Source organism: Orbicella franksi, chromosome 2 (genome assembly GCF_964199315.1).
Source record: "Orbicella franksi chromosome 2, jaOrbFran1.1, whole genome shotgun sequence".
NCBI classification, from domain to species: Eukaryota; Metazoa; Cnidaria; class Anthozoa; order Scleractinia; family Merulinidae; genus Orbicella; species Orbicella franksi.
The window spans coordinates 737203-754804 of record NC_138146.1 but is presented as its reverse complement, the minus strand read 5'-3'; the positions used below and the strand labels follow the sequence as shown (position 1 = coordinate 754804).

The window sequence follows — 17602 nt, the reverse complement described above, 5'->3', positions numbered from 1 at the left end:
ATCTAACTCCTGATGGCCTTGGTTTGCAGTGAAATGAACACAGTAACACTTTTTGAACGCTTATTTTCGAGCTTCTGGGATGAAATATAGCCCCACTTCACTTTAAGACTGAAAGAGTAGGCGAGACAGCCTCACGCGCATCGTGATTTTGAGCAACTTCCGCTCGATTTTCTAGAATTTTGGCGATATTTTCAAGTCCTGGGGACTCTAAACTAACTCCTGATGGCCTTGGTTCGCAGTGAAATGGACGCAGGAAAACTTTTTGAACGCTCAGTTTCAAGCTTCTGGGCCGAAATACAACCGTACTTCAATTTAAGACTGAATAGTAGCCGAGACCGCCTTTCGAGCATGGTGATTTTAACCAAGTTCAGCTCGATTTCCCGGAACTTGGGGGATATTTTCAAGTCCCGGGGACTCCATAATAACTCCTGATGGCCTTGGTTCGGAGTGAAATGGACGCAGGAAAACTTTTTGAACGCTCAGTTTCGAGCTTCTGGCCCGAAATACAACCGTACTTCACTTTAAGACTGAAATAGTAGCCGAGACCGCCTTTCGAGCATCGTGATTTTGACCCAGTGCAGCTCGATTTCCCGGAACTTGGGGGATATTTTCCAGTCCGGGGGACTTTAAACTAACTCCTGATGGCCTTGGTTTGCAGTTAAATGCACAAAGCGTAACTTTTTAAACGGTCACTTTCGAGATTCTGGGCCGAAATATAGCCTCACTTTACTTTAAGACTGAAAGAGTAGCCGAGACCGTCTTACGCGCATCGTGATTTTGACCAACTTCCGTTCGATTTCCCGGAACTTCGGGGATATATTCCAGTCCCAGTGACTCTAAACTAACTGGTGATGGCCTTGGTTTGCAGTGAAATGGACACAGCACATTTTTTTGAACGCTCACTTTCGAGCTTCTCGGCCGAAATACAGCCCTACTTCACTTTAAGACTGAAACAGTAGCCGAGGCCGCCTTACGCGCATCGTAATTTTGACCAACTTCGGCTCTATTTCCCGGAAGTTGGCGAATATTTTCAATTCCCGGGGAAGCTAAACTAACTTGCGATCGCCTTAGTTTGCAGTTAAATGCACACAGCAAAACTTTTTGAACAATCACTTTGGAGTTTATGGGTCGAAATATAGCCCCACTTAACTTTAAGACTGAAAGAGTAGCCGAGACCGCCTTACGCGCATCGTGATTTCGGGATACTTCGGCTCGATTTCCCGCAAATAGGGGGATATTTTCCAGTCTCGGGGACTCTAAACTAACTCCTGATGGCCTTGGTTTCCAGTGAAATGGACACAGGAACAGTTTTTGAACGCGCACTTTCGAGCTTGCTGGCCGAAATATAGCCCTACTTCTTTTTAAGACTGAAAGAGTAGGCGGGAGCGCCTTACGCGCATTGTGATTTTGAGGATCTTCGGCTCGATCTGGCGAAACTTGGGAGATATTTTCCAGTCCCAAAGTCTCTAAACTCACTCCTGATTGTCTAAGATGTGAGTGAAATAGAGACAAAAGATTTTGAACCCTTACTTTCGAGCTTCTGGAGTTAAATCTAAGCCCACTTGACCTGAAAACTGAAAGAGTAGCCGAGACCCCCTTAAGCGCATCGTGATTTTCACTAACTTCGGGTGGATTTCCCGTAACTTGGGGGATATTTCCAGTCCCTTGGACGCTAAACTAAGTCGTGATGGCCTTGTTTTGCAGTGAAATGGACACAGCAAAACTTTTTAAACACTCAGTTTCGAGCTTCTGGGCCGAAATATTGCCCCACTTCACTTTAAGACTGAAAGAGTAGCCGAGACCGCCGTACGCGCGTCGTGATTTTGACCAACCTCGGTTAAATTTCCCGGAACTTGGGGGATATTTTCCAGTCCCGGGGACTCTAAACTGACCCCCGACGTCCTTGGTCTGCAGTAAAATGGACACAGCACAACTTTTTGAACGCTCACTTTTGAGCTTCTGGGCCGAAATATAGCTCCACTTCAATTTAAGAGTGAAAGAGTAGCCGAGACCGCCTTACGCCCATCGTAATTTTGACCCACTTCGGCTTGATTTCCCGAAACTTGGGGGATATTTTCCAGTCCCGCGGACTCTAAAGTAACTCCTGATGGCCTTGCTCTGGAGTGAAATGGACACAGCACAACTCTTTGAACGCTCACTTTCGAGCTTCCGGGCGGAAATATTGCCCCAGTTCACTTTAAGAATGAAAGAGTAACCGGGACCGCCTTACGCGCATCGTGATTTTGACCAACTTTGGCTCGATTTCCCGCGAAATGGGGGATATTTTCCGGTACCGGGGACTCTAAACTAACTCCTGATTGCCTTGGTTTGCAGTGAAATGGACACAGCACAACTTTTTGAACACTCACTTTTGAGCTTCTGGGCCGAAGCATAGCCCTACTTCACTTTAAGACTGAAAGACTAGCCGAGAGCGCCTTACGCGCATCGTGACTTTGGGCTACTTCGGCTCGATTTCCCGGAACTTGGGAGATAATTCACAGTCCCGGGCACTCTAAACTAATTCCTGATGGCCTTGGTTTTCAGTGAAATGGACACAGCCAAACTTTTTGAACGTTCACTTTCGAGCTTCTGGGCCGAAATATAGCCCCACTTCACTTTAAGACTGAAAGAGTAGCCGGGACCGCCTTACGCGCGTGGTAATTTTGTCGAACCTCGGCTTGATTTCCTGGGACTTGGGGGATATTTTCCAGTCTCGGAAGCTCTAAACTAATTCCTGAATGCCTTAGTTTTTGGTGAAATGGACACAGGTAAAAGGGGTGCACGCTCGGTTTCCAGGTTGTAGGCCGAAATATAGCCCCACTTTATTTTAAGACTGAAAGTGTACACGAAACCGCCTTAAGCGCATCGAAATTTTTAGCCACTATGGCTCGATCTGCCAAAACTTGGGGCATATTTTCCAGTCCCGGGGACTCTACCCTAACTCTTGATGGCCTTAGTTTTCAGTAAAATGGTCACAGGTAACAGGAGCGCACGCTCGGTGTCGAGCTTCTAGGCCGAAATGTAGCCCCAGTTCATTTTAAGACTGAAACGGTAAACGAAACTGCCGTACGCTTATCGTAATTTGAAGAAAGTATGGCTCAATTTGCCGAAACTTGGAGGATAGCTTCCAGTCTCGAGGACTCTAAACTATCTCCTGATGGACTTAGTTCTTAGTGAAATGGACACACGTAAAAGGAGCGCACGCTCGGTGTCGAGCTTGTAGAATCGAAATATAGCCCCACTTCATTTTCGGAGTAAACGAGTAGCCGAGACCGCCTTACGCGCATCGTGATTTTGAGCATCTTTGGCTCGATTTGCCGGAATTCGGGGAATATTTTCCAGTCCCGAGGACTCTATGCTAACTCCTGATGAACTTACTTTTCAGTGATATGTACACAGGCAAAAGGAGCGCACGCTCGGTGTTGAGCTTCTCGGCCGAAATATAGCCCCACTTCATTTTAAGACTGAAAGAGTAGCCGAGACCGCCTTACGCGCATCGTGATTTTTGGCCACTTTTGCTCGATTTCCCGGAAGTTGGCGAATAATTTAAAGTCCCGGGGACGCTAAACTAACTCCCGATGACCTTGGTATGCAGTTTAATGAACACAGCAAAACATTCTGAACGCTCACCTTCGAGCTTCACGGCCGAAATATAGCCCTACTTAAATTTAAGACTGAAAGAATAGCCGAGAGCCCGTTACGCGCATCGTAATTTTCATCAACTTCGGCGCCATTTCCTGGAACCTGGAGAATATTTTCCAGTCCCAGGGACTCTAAACTAACTCCTGATGGCCTTGGTTTGCAGTGAAATGGACACAGCAAAACTTTTTCAACGCTCACTTTCGAGCTTGTGGGCCTAAATATAGCCACACTTCACTTTAAGACTGAAACAGTAGCCGAGACCGCGTTACGCGCATGGTGATTTTCATCAACTCCTGCTCGCTTTCCTGGAACTTGAGGAATATTTTCCAGTCCCGGGGACTCTGAACTAACTCCTGATGGCCATGTTTTGCAGTGAAATTCACACAGCACCAGGTTTTGAACGTACACTTTCGAGCTTCTAGGTCGAAATATAGTCCCACATCACTTACGACTTAAAGAGTAGCCGAGACCGGCGTGCGCACATCGTGATTTTGACCAACTTCGGGTCGATATTCCGGAACTTGGGGGATATTTTCCAGTCCCGGGGACTCTAAACTAACTCCTGATGGCCTTGGTTTGCAGTGAAAGGAGACAGCAAAACTTTTTGAACGCTCACCTTCAAGCTTCTGGGCCAAAATATAGCCCACTTTACTTTAATACTGAAAAAGTAGCCGAGACCGCGTTACAAGCATCGTGATTTTGACAAACTTCGGGTGGATTTCCCGGAACTTGGGGGATATTTTCCAGTCCCTTGGACGCTAAACTAGGTGCCGATGGCCTTCTTTTGCATTGAATTGGACACAGCAAAGCTCTTTTAACGCTCACTTTCGAGATTGTGGGCCGAAATATAGCCATACTTCACTTTAAGACTGAAACAGTAGCCGAGACCACGTTTCGCGCATCGTGATTTTGATCAACTTTGGCTCGATTTCCCGGAACTTGCGAAATATTTTCCAGTCCCGGGGACTCTAAACTAACTCGTGTTGGTCTTGCTTTGCAGTGAAACGCAAAAAGAAAAAGTTTTTGAACGCATACTTTCGAGCTTCTGGACCGAAATAGAACCCCACTTCACTTGAAGACTGAAAGAGTAGCCGAGACCGCCTTACGCGCATCGTGATTTTGAGCAACTCCGGCTCCATTTGCCGGAACTAAGGGGATATATTCCAGTTCTGAGGACTCTAAACTAATTCCTGATGGCCTTGGTTTGCAGTAAAATGGACCCAGCAAAACTTTTTGAACGCTCAATTTCGAGCTTCTGGGCCAAACTATAGCCCCCCATTACTTTAACACTGAAAGAGTAGCCGAGACCGCCTTACGCGCATCGTGATTTTGACAAACTTCGGGTTAATTTCCCGGAACTTGGGGGATATTTTCCAGTCCCGAGGACTCTCAACTAACTCCTGCATGTCATGGTTTGCAGTGAAATGGACACAGCGAAAGTTTTTGAACGTTCACTCTCGAGCTTCTGGGCCGAAATAGAGCCCCATTTTACTTTAAGACTGAAAGAATAGGCCAGACCGTCTTGAGCGAATCGTGATTTTGACCAATTTCGCGTTTATTTCCCGAAACTTTGGGGGATATATTCCAGTCAAAGGGACCCTAAAGTAACTCCTGATGGCCTTGGTTTTCAGTGAAATGGACAGAGCACAACTTTGGACCTACTCGGCAGAAATATAGCCCCACTTTACTTTAAGACTGAAAGAGTAGATAAGACCGCCTTACGCGCATCGTAATTTTGACGAACTTCGAATGGATTTCCCGGAACTTGGGGGATCTTTTGCAGTCCCTTGGAGGCTAAACTAAGTCCTGATGGCCTTGGTTTGAAGTAAAATGGACACAAAAAAACTTTTTGAACACTCACTTTCTAGCTTGTGGGCCGAAATATTGCCCCACTTCACTTTAAGACTGAAAGAGTAGCCGAGACCGCCTTAGGCGCATCATGAATTTGATCAACTTCGGCTCGATTTCCCGGAACTTGGGGGATATTTTCCAGTCCCGAGGACTCTTAAGTAACCCCTGATGGACTTGGTTTGTATTGAAATGGATACAGCAAAACTTTTTGAACGCTCACTTTTGAGCTTCTGGGCCGAAATATAGCCCCACTTCACTTTAAGACTGAAAGAGTAGGCGAGACCGTCTTACGCGCATCGTGATTTTGACCAACGTCTTCTCGATTTTCCGGAACTTGGGAAATACATTCCACTCCCGGGGACTCTAAACTAACTCCTGATAGCCTTGGTTTGCAGTGAAATAGACACAGTAATTTTTTTTGAGCTTTGAGCTTGTGGGCCGAAATAGAGCCCCACTTCACTTTAAGACTGAAGGAGTAGCCGACACCGCCTTAAGCGCACCGTGATTTTGACCAACTTCGGCTCGATTTGCTGGAACTTGGGGGATATTTTCCAGTCCCGGGGACTCTAAACTAACTCCTGATTGTCTTGGTTTTCAGTGAAATGGACACACCGAAACTTTTTGAACGCTCACCCTCGAGCTTCTGGACCGAAATATACCCCCACTTTACTTTTAGACTGAAAGAGTAGCCGAGACCGTCTTGCGCAAATCGCGATTTTGACCAACTTCGGGTCGGTTTCCCGGAACTTGGGGGATATATTGCATTTCCGCGGGCTCTAAACTAACTCCTTATGGCCTTGGTTTTCAGTGAAATGGACAAAGGAAAGCTTTTTGAACACTTTCGTTGTAGCTTCTGGGCCGAAATAGAATCCCACTTCACTTTCAGACTGAAATAGTAGCCGAGACCGCCTAACGCGCATCGTGAGCTAGACCAAGTTCAGCTCGATTTCACGCAACTTTTGGGATATTTTTCAATCCCGGGGACTCTGAACTAACTCCTGATCGCCTTCCTTTGCATTGAAATGGACAGAGCAAAACTTTTTGAACGCTCACTTTCGAGCTTGTGGGCCGAAATATAGCCACACTTTACTTTAAGACTGAAACAGTAGCCGAGACCGCATTTCGCGCATCGTGATTTTGATCAACTTCGGCTCGCTTTCCCGGAACTTGGGCAATATTTTCCAGTCCCGGGGACCCTAAACTAACTTTTGATAGCTTTGGTTTGCAGTGAAATGCACACAGCAAAACTTTTTGAACTCTCACTTTCCAGCTTCTGGACAGAAATATAGCCACACTTTACTTTAAGACTGAAAGAGTAGCCGAAACCACCTTACGTATATCGTAATTTTGACGAACTTCGAATGGATTTCCCGGAACTTGGGGGATATTTTCCAGTCCCTTGGACGCCAAACTAAGTCCTGATGGGCTTGTTTTGAAGTGAAATGGACACAGCAAAACTTTTTGAACGCTCACTTTCTAGCTTGTGGGCCGAAATATAGGCACACTTGACTTTAAGACTGAAACAGTAGCCGAGACCACGGTACGCGCATCATGAATTTGATCAACTTCGGCTCCAATTCCCGGGACTTGGGGGATATGTTCCAGTCCCGGAGACTCCAAACTAACTCCTGATGGCCTTGCTTTGCATTGAAATGGACACAGCACAATTTTTTGAACGCACACTTTCGAGATTCTGGGCCGAAATATAGCCCCACCTCTCTTAAGACTGAAAGAGTAGCCGAGACCGCCTTGCTCGCATCGTGAGTTTGACAAACTTCGGGTCGATATTCCGGAACTTGGGGGATATTTTCCAGTCCCAGGAACTCTAAACTAACTCCTGATTGCCTTGATTTGCAGGGAAATGGACAGAGCAAAACTTTTTGAACGCTCACCTTCGAGCTTTCTGGCCGAAATAAAGCCCCACTTTACTTTAAGACTTAAAGAGTAACCGAGACCACCTTACGCGCATTGTGATTTTGACAAACTTCGGGTGGATCTCCCGGAACTTGGGCAACATTTTCCAGTCCCTTGGACGCTAAAATAAGTCCTGATGTCCTTGTTTTGCAGTGAAATGGACACAACAAAACTTTTTGAACGCTCACTTTCGAGCTTGTGGGCCGAAATATAGCCACACTTTACTTTAAGACTGAAACAGTAGCCGAGACCGCATTTCGCGCATCGTGATTTTGATCAACTTCGGCTCGCTTTCCCGGAACTTGGGCAATATTTTCCAGTCCCGGGGACCCTAAACTAACTTCTGATAACTTTGGTTTGCAGTGAAATGCACACAGCAAAACTTTTTGAACGCTCACTTTCGAGCGTCTGGACAGAAATATAGCCCCACTTCACTTTAAGACTGAAAGGGTAGCCGAGAGCGCTTTGGGAGCATCGTGACTTTGAGCAACTTCAGCTCGATTTACCGGAACTTGGGGAATATTTTCCAGTCCTAGGGACGCTAAACTAACTCGTGATGGCCTTGTTTTTCAGTCAAAGAACACAGCAAAACTTTTTGAACGCTCACTTTCGGGCTTCTGGGCCGAAATATAGCCCAACTTTACTTTAAGACTGAAACAGTAGCCGATACCGCATTTCCCGCATCGTGATTTTGATCAACTTCGGTTCGATTCCCCGGAACTTGGGCAATATTTTTCAGTCCCGTGGACTCTAAACTAACCCTTGATGGCCTTGGTTTGCAGTGAAATGGACACAGCAAAACTTTTTGAACGCTCAGTTTCGAGCTTCTGGACAGAAATATAGCCCGACTTTACTTTAAGACTGAAAGAGTAGCCGGGACTACCTTACGCAAATGGTGATTTTGACCAACTTCGGCTCGATTTCCCGCAAGTTGGGGGATATTTTCCAGTCCCGGGGACTCTAAACTAGCTCCTGATGGCTTTGGTTTGCAGTGAAATAAACACAGGGAAACTTTTTGAACGCTCACTTTCAAGCTCCTGGGCAGGAATAAAGCCTTATTTCACTTTAGGCTGAAACAGTAAGCGAGACCGCCTAACGCGCACCGTGATTTTGACCAACTTCGGCTAAATTTCCCTGAACTTGGGGGATATTTTCCAGTCCCGAAGACTCTTAAGTAACCCCTCATGGCCTTCGTTTGCATTGAAATGGATACAGCAAAACTTTTTGAAGCTCACTTTTGAGCTTCTGGGCCGAAATATAGCCCCACTTCACTTTAAGACTGAAAGACTAGCCAAGACCGTCTTGCGCGCATCGTGATTTTGACCAACGTCTTCTCGATTTTCCGGAACTTGGGAAATATATTGCAGTCCCGGGGATTCTAAACTAACTCTTGATGGCCTTGGTTTGCAGTGAAATGGACACAGCCAATTTTTTGCAGCGCTCACTTTGGAGCTTGTGGGCCGAAATAGAGCCCCACTTCACTTTAAGACTGAAAGAGTAGCCGAGGCCGCCTTAGGCGCATCGTGATTTTGACCAACTTCGGCTTGAGTTCCCAGAACTTAAAAGATATTTTCCAGTCCCGGGGACTCTAAACTAACTCATGATGGCCTTGGTTTTCAGTGAAATTGAGAGAGGAAAACTTTTTGAACGGTCACTTTCGAGCTTCTGGACCGAAATATAGCCCTACTTCACTTTAAGACTGAAAGAGTAGCCGAGACCGCCTTACGCGAATCGTTATTTTGACCAACTTCGTCTCGATTTCGCGGAACTTGGGGGATATTTTCCAGTTCCGGGGACTGTAAACTACTTCCTGAGGGCCTTGCTTTGCAGTGAAATGGACACAGCATAACTTTTTGAACGCTCAGTTTCGAGCTTCTGGGCCGAAATATACAGCCACGTCACTTTAAGACTAAAAGAGTAGCCGAAACTTCGGCTCGATTTCCCGGAACTTGGGGGATATTTTGATGTCCCGGAGACTGTAAACAATCTGCTGATGTGGCTTGGTTTGCGGTGAAATGGACACAGCAAAACTTTTTGAACTTTCACTTTCTAGCTTCTGGGCCCAAATATAGCCCCAGTTCACTTTAAGAATGAAAGAGTAGGTGAGACCGCCTTACGCGCATCGTGATTTTAAGCGACTTCCGCTCGATTTTCTAGAATTTTGGCGATATTTTCAAATCCCGGGGACTCTAAACTAACTCCTGATTGCCTTGGTTTGCAGTGAAATGGACGCAGGAAAACTTTTTGAACGCTCAGTTTCGAGCTTCTGGGCCGAAATACAACCGTACTTCACTTTAAGAGTGAAATAGTAGCCGAGATCGCCTGACGAGCATCGTAATTTTGACCAAGTTCAGCTCGATTTCCCGGAACTTGGGGGATATTTTCCAGTCCGGGGGACTTTAAACTAACTCCTGATGGCCTTGGTTTGCAGTTAAATGCACAAAGCGTAACTTTTTAAAGGGTCACTTTCGAGCTTCTAAGCCGAAATATAGCCTCACTTTACTTTAAGACTGAAAGAGTAGCCGAGACCGTCTTACGCGCATCGTGATTTTGACCAACTTCCGTTCGATTTCCCAGAACTTCGGGGATATATTCCAGTCCCGGGGACTCTAAACTAACTGCTGATGGCCTTGGTTTGCAGTGATATGGACACAGCACATTTTTTTGAACGCTCACTTTCGAGCTTCTCGGCCGAAATAGAGCCCTACTTCACTTTAAGAGTGAACGAGTAGCCGAGACCGCGTTACGCGCATCGTATTTTTGACCAACTTCGGCTCGATTTCCCGGAAGTTGGCGAATATTTTCAATTCCCAGGGAAGCTAAACTAACTTGCGATCGCCTTAGTTTGCAGTTAAATGGACACAGCAAAACTTTTTGAACGCTCACTTTCGACCTTATGGGTCGAAATATAGCCCCACTTAACTTTAAGACTAAAAGAGTAGCCGAGACCGCCTTACGCGCATCGTGACTTTGGGATACTTCGGCTCGATTTCCCGCAAATAGGGGGATATTTTCCAGTCCCGGGGACTCTAAACTAACTCCTGATGGCCTTGGTTTCCAGTGAAATGGACACAGGAACAGTTTTTGAACGCGCACTTTCGAGCTTGCTGGCCGAAATATAGCCCTACTTCTTTTTAAGACTGAAAGAGTAGGCGGGAGCGCCTTACGCGCATTGTGATTTTGAGGATCTTCGGCTCGATCTGGCGAAAATTGGGAGATATTTTCCAGTCCCAAAGTCTCTAAACTCACTCCTGATTGTCTAAGATGTGAGTGAAATAAAGACAAAATTTTTTGAAGCCTTACTTTCGAGCTTCTGGAGTTAAATCTAAGCGCACTTTACCTGAAGACTGAAAGAATAGCCGAGACCCCCTTAAGCGCATCGTGATTTTGACTGACTTCGGGTGGATTTCCCGTAACTTGGGGGATATTTCCAGTGCCTTGGACGCTAAACTAAGTCGTGATGGCCTTGTTTTGCAGTGAAATGGACACAGCAAAACTTTTTAAACACTCAGCTTCGAGCTTCTGGGCCAAAATATTGCCCCACTTCACTTTAAGACTGAAAGAGTAGCCGAGACCGCCGTACGCGCGTCGTGATTTTGACCAACTTCGGTTAAATTTCCTGGAACTTGGGGGATATTTTCCAGTCCCGGGGACTCTAAACTGACCCCCGACGTCCTTGATCTGCAGTAAAATGGACACAGCAAAACTTTTTGAACGCTCACTTTTGAGCTTCTGGGCCGAAATATAGCTCCACTTCACTTTAAGAGTGAAAGAGTAGCCGAGACCGCCTTACGCCCATCGTAATTTTGACCAACTTCGGCTCGATTTCCCGGAACTTGGGGTATATTTTCCAGTCCCGCGGACTCTAAAGTAACTCCTGATTGCCTAGCTCTGGAGTTAAATTCACACAGCACAATTCTTTGAACACTCACTTTCGAGCTTCTGGGCGGAAATATTGCCCCAGTTCACTTTAAGAATGAAAGAGTAACCGGGACCGCCTTACGCGCATCGTGATTTTGACCAACTTTGGCTCGATTTCCCGGGAAATGGGGGATATTTTGCGGTACCGGGGACTCTAAACTAACTCCTGATTGCCTTGGTTTGCAGTGAAATGGACACAGCACAACTTTTTGAACGCTCACTTTTGACCTTCTGGGCCGAAGCATAGCCCTACTTCACTTTAAGGCTGAAAGACTAGCCGAGAGCGCCTTACGCGCATCGTGACTTTGGGCTACTTCGGCTCGATTTCCCGGAAATTGGGAGATAATTCCCAGTCCCGGGCACTCTAAACTAATTCCTGATGGCCTTGGTTTTCAGTGAAATGGACACAGCTAAAACGCCTTAAGCGCATCGAAATTTTTAGCCACTATGGCTCGATCTGCCAAAACTTGGGGGATATTTTTCCAGTCCCGCGGACTCTACCCTTACTCTTGATGGCCTTAGTTTTCAGTAAAATGGTCACAGGTAACAGGAGCGCACGCTCGGTGTCGAGCTTCTAGGCCGAAATGTAGCCCCAGTTCATTTTAAGACTGAAAGAGTGAACGAAACTGCCATACGCTTATCGTAATTTGAAGAAAGTATGGCTCAATTTGCCGAAACTTGGAGGATAGCTTCCAGTCTCGAGGACTCTAAACTATCTCCTGATGGACTTAGTTCTTAGTGAAATGGACACAGGTAAAAGGAGAGCACGCTCGGTGTCGAGCTTGTAGAACCGAAATATAGCCCCACTTCATTTTCGGAGTAAACGAGTAGCCGAGACCGCCTTACGCGCATCGTGATTTTGAGCATCTTTGGGTCGATTTGCAGTAATTCGGGGAATATTTTCCAGTCCCGAGGACTCTATGCTAACTCCTGATGAACTTAGTTTTCAGTGATATGTACACAGGCAAAAGGAGCGCACGCTCGGTGTTGAGCTTCTCGGCCGAAATATAGCCCCACTTCATTTTCAGACTAAAAGAGTAGCAGAGACCGCCTTACGCGCATCGTGATTTTGAGCATCTTTGGGTCGATTTGCCGGAATTCAGGGAATATTTTCCAGTCCCGAGGACTCTATGCTAACTCCTGATGAACTTAGTTTTCAGTGATATGTACACAGGCAAAAGGAGCGCACGCTCGGTGTTGAGCTTCTCGGCCGAAATATAGCCCCACTTCATTTTAAGACTAAAAGAGTAGCAGAGACCGCCTTACGCGCATCGTGATTTTGAGCATCTTTGGGTCGATTTGCCGGAATTCAGGGAATATTTTCCAGTCCCGAGGACTCTATGCTAACTCCTGATGAACTTAGTTTTCAGTGATATGTACACAGGCAAAAGGAGCACACGCTCGGTGTTGAGCTTCTCGGCCGAAATATAGCCCCACTTCATTTTAAGACTGAAAGAGTAGCCGAGACCGCCTTACGCGCATCGTGATTTTGAGCAACTTTGGCTCGATCTGCCAGAATTTGGGAAATATTTTCCAGTCCCGAGGACTCTAAACTAACTCATTATGGCCTAAGAGGTCAGTGAAATGGACACAGGTAAAATTAGCGCACGCCCGGTCTCGAGCTTCTAGGTCGAAATATAGCCCCCCTTAATTTTAAGACTGAAAGAGTAGCCGAGACCGCCTTACGCCCATCGTGATTTTGGGCCACTTTTGCTCGATTTAATGAACACAGCAAAACATTCTGAACGCTCACCTTCGAGCTTCACGGCCGAAATATAGCCCTACTTAAATTTAAGACTGAAAGAATAGCCGAGAGCCCGTTACGCGCATCATAATTTTCATCAACTTCGGCGCCATTTCCTGGAACTTGGAGAATATTTTCCAGTCGCGGGGACTCTAAACTAACTCCTGATGGCCTTGGTTTGCAGTGAAATGGACACAGCAAAACTTTTTGAACTTTCACTATCTAGCTTCTGGGCAGAAATATAGCCACACTTCACTTTAAGACTGAAACAGTAGCCGAGACCGCGTTACGCGCATCGTGATTTTGATCAACTTCTGCTCGCTTTCCTGGAACTTGGGGAATATTTTCCAGTCCCGGGGACTCTGAACTAACTCCTGATGGCCATGGTTTGCAGTGAAATTCAGACAGCACAAGGTTTTGAACGTACACTTTCGAGCTTCTAGGCCGAAATATAGTCGCACATCACTTACGACTTAAAGAGTAGCCGAGACCGGCGTGCGCACATCGTGATTTTGACCAACTTCGGGTCGATATTCCGGAACTTGGGGGATATTTTCCAGTCCCAGGACTCTAAACTAACTCTTGATGGCCTTCGTTTGCAGTGAAATGGAGACAGCAAAACTTTTTGAACGCACACCTTCAAGCTTTTGGGCCGAAATATAGCCCACTTTACTTTAATACTGAAAAAGTAGCGGAGACCGCGTTACGCGCATCGTGATTTTGACAAACTTCGGGTGGATTTCCCGGAACTTGGGGGATATTTTCCAGTCCCTTGGACGCTAAACTAGGTGCCGCTGGCCTTCTTTTGCAGTGAAATGGACACAGCAAAGCTCTTCGAACGCTCACTTTCGAGGTTGTGGGCCGAAATATAGCCATACTTCACTTTAAGACTGAAACAGTAGCCGAGACCACGTTTCGCGCATCGTGATTTTGATCAACTTCGGCTCGATTTCCCGGAACTTGCGAAATATTTTCCAGTCCCGGGGACTCTAAACTAACTCGTGTTGGTCTTGCTTTGCAGTGAAACGCAAACTGAAAAAGTTTTTGAACGCATACTTTCGAGCTTCTGGACCGAAATAGAACCCCACTTCACTTGAAGACTGAAAGAGTAGCCGAGACCGCCTTACGTGCATCGTGATTTTGAGCAACTTCGGCTCGATTTGCCGGAACTAAGGGTAAGGTAAGGTAAGGTAAGGTAATTTATTTTACGTCAAGAACACGGGGAGTGGTTGCCCAAGTCTCCCGAGCCAGGGGCTCATGATAAAAGTGTTTGACATACATGTTAAAAAAAAGATTTAAAAACTATATATTAAAAAATACAAAATTATCATACTATTAATATCTTAAAAAATATGCGTTGAAAATACAATATTAAAAAACGATAAAAATACAACATGTCTATAAAGGAATCATTTAAGACAAGAACTGCATTGGCAGCCACCAAAGTTTGTTGTATTAAGATGATTGATAAAAGCTGGAACGTTTGCTGCATTTTTGCTGCCGGCGCTAACTGATTCCAAATTCTAGAGATGATATAAGAATACGAGCGGTGGAAGAATCTACTATTGTAACGGCGTTGTTCTACGTTTAGCCCGCTGCTTCTAAGATTGTATGGCGTGACCCGGGGCTTGAATAAGTTGGTGATATAACGTGGGCCATTTTCTTTAAAACACTTAAAAAATATTATCAGAGATTGTTCAATACGTCTGTGTTCTAGCGTTCTCATGCCCAGCAGTTTGAGTAATGACTCATAATTAGAAGTTTTCCCCGTGTTCATTACTGTTCGTAGACCGTAGTAGTTAGCGTCTTCCACTTTTTTGTTGAGCGTTTTACCTATACCAATCAGTAAAGAATTACAATACTCAAAATGCGGTATTATAAAGCTCCTGTATAAAAGTAATAAAGTATCTATGGGTACTAAGCGCTTGAGGCGACGAAGTGCGGCAATCTTAGCGTATACTCTTTTCAGCATTACATTTGTGTGTTCTTTGAAAGATAACTTATTGTCCAGACATACTCCAAGGATCTTTAAATGTTCTTTGATATCGATTAAGGTGCCATCAAACTCCAAATCGTAATTGTATGTTGAATTCCCAACAATCATTGCTTGTGTCTTGTCCCCGTTGGCTTGAAGATAGTTCTAGTTAAGCCAGGTAGATAGTTTTTCCATGTCTTGATTTAAGACGTGTTGAAGCACAAGAGGACTTTCGTCCGCCATATATTCGGTTGTATCGTCCGCGTAGAGGCGGAGGGAAGAGACGGAAACAGATTCGTTCATGTCGTTCATAAAGATGTTAAACAGTAAGGGGCTAAGGAGACTTCCCTGCGGGACGCCGCACTGTAAAAGTGACCAGCTAGAGCACGTATTATTGCATATTACCCTTTGTTTACGGTCATGCAAAAATGATCTTAAAAGTTGTAGGGCTGGTTCTTGCAAGCCATACGCTTTTAACTTTGCTAGCAGCAGATTGTGGCAAATGCATTCGAAGGCCTTGGAGAGATCGATAGCAACTACACCCACTTCTTTTTTTTCATCAAGTGCGCGTCTCCAATCATCTGTTAATTTGATCAACGCTGTAGCGCAGGAGTGTCCCTTAAGAAAACCCGACATGTTGGGCGAGAAAATTGGTGCAAAGGAGGCGTACATCTGGTCGAACAGCACTTTCTCAAATAGTTTGGAGATTGCAGAGATAACACTGACTGGTTGGTAATTGTTTTTATCGGTCACATCGCCCTTCTTATGGATGGGGTGACATTACTCATTTTCCATTCTTTGGGCAGAGTACTCGTGCGAATACAGTAATTAAACAAAGACGTTAACGGAGTAGCCACGGCTATAGCGGAAAGTTTAACAATGTTTGGAGAGAAACCGTCGGGGCCAGTGGATTTCTTGGCATTCATTTTTAATACGTAGTTGGTTACGGTTTCCTTGTTGATTTGCTTAAAAGCAAAGTCAAGGTTGTATGATTTGCTTTTAATTGCTGCTATGCTAGGATGGTCGCCGAAATTCTCTTCCGTTAAGCTCAAGGCTGAGTCCTGTATTCTTGGATTTACAAAGAACTCGTTAAATACGTTGCTGGGATTAGATACGAGTTTCCCATCATCCAGAAGATGGATGTTAGCTGTGCCATCAGTGTTAGATTTGTTGTTCGGAAGAAGAGGTTTCATCTTTTTCCAGAATAAACCAGCAGATGATGTTCCTGAGGCTGCATCGGCGCAGAAATTTTTGACTGCTCTTCTCTTTAGACCTGTAACTCTGTTCCGTTGTTCTTTGTACTTACACCAGTTTGAGTCTGTTGGCGCGCGACGGAATTTCTTGTAAAGTCGGTTTCGTATGCGAATCTGCTTTTGAATGTCTGGGCTGATCCACGGCAATTGGTTATTACGAAGCTGTATTCGTTTTACAGGTGCGTGCTCGTCTAGGACTTGTTTATATAGGCCAGACCAATGTGCCCATATATCATCGATGTTGTCATAAATATAAGTGCTGTCCCAGGGGACGTTTCTGAGATCAGAAAGAAATGTGTTCGAGTCCAAATACTTCAGGGATCTGAATTCTATTGTTCTTGCCTTAGGTCTCGGTAGCTTTTGTTTCCTCACAACAAAGATCAGGTCGTGATCGCTAATCCCGACTTGCAAAATTCCACTTGTCGCCAATCTCTCAGGGTGTGATGTTAAAACAATGTCAAGTAGAGTTCTTGAATAATTAGTTGTTCTTGTAGCCTCGTGAATAACATTCTTTAGACAGAATTGTTGGCTGAACTTGGTCAGATCTTTATTAGGGCCATTTGGGTTATCAGGTAATTCAAGCATGTTCATATTAAAGTCCCTGATAAACATGACTTCTTTCCGTTTGACGTACATTTTCTCTGCTGCTGACGCACAGGCTGGAATAAAATCCTTGACTTTGCATTTACCAGGGGAGCGGTAGCAAGCACATACTAGAAACCAGTTATTAGCGCACCCCTTTACATCTAAACAGATCGATTCGATACCTTCAGGCTCAAATTTAACTTGTCGACGGGCCGTTACGTTTGATCTGATATAGACGAGTAATCCTCCACCTCCTTTTTTTGTCTCGTCGAATGATACGATATTGCGAGTGAGTAAATAAAGAAGTAGAGACAGATTCATCGATCTTACTTTCACTGATAAACAGGATGTCGAAGGCGCATTTGTCGAGTAGATTGATGACTTCGTCCGACTTACCGAAGATACTGTTGACGTTGAGGTGGCCAATCTTCAAGTTTTTCTTATAGTAACCGGTAATGTTCGTAGTAAACCATTCAAACGGTGATTGGGATGACAGCGAGTCGCTTGCCGCTGAGTTGTCCAAATCGGGTTTTGCTGGGTCCACAAATAAGGAGATCAATTCTTCAGGAGACGTGGTAGAAAATGGTAAAGTTCCTAGGCTGCAGCAATTGCACATCCATGGCTCTGATAAACTAGCTGAACCGAGCAGATCTCTGCGTTGACTGATGGAAAAACCGCCGCATTTAATATGATAATTACTGTGGCAAGAAGAACACA

The 17602-nt window shown here is 45.2% G+C and overlaps 1 protein-coding gene across 1 annotated transcript; it reads right to left on the bottom strand.

Moving 5' to 3' along the window:
• Positions 1-15796: 15796 nt before the first annotated feature.
• Positions 15797-17206, bottom strand: LOC145480149 (uncharacterized). Its single transcript, XM_081458604.1, has one exon. It carries the CDS (start codon positions 17204-17206, stop codon positions 15797-15799), a length of 1410 nt encoding a protein of 469 aa, XP_081314730.1.
• Between the last annotated feature and the right edge of the window lie 396 nt (positions 17207-17602).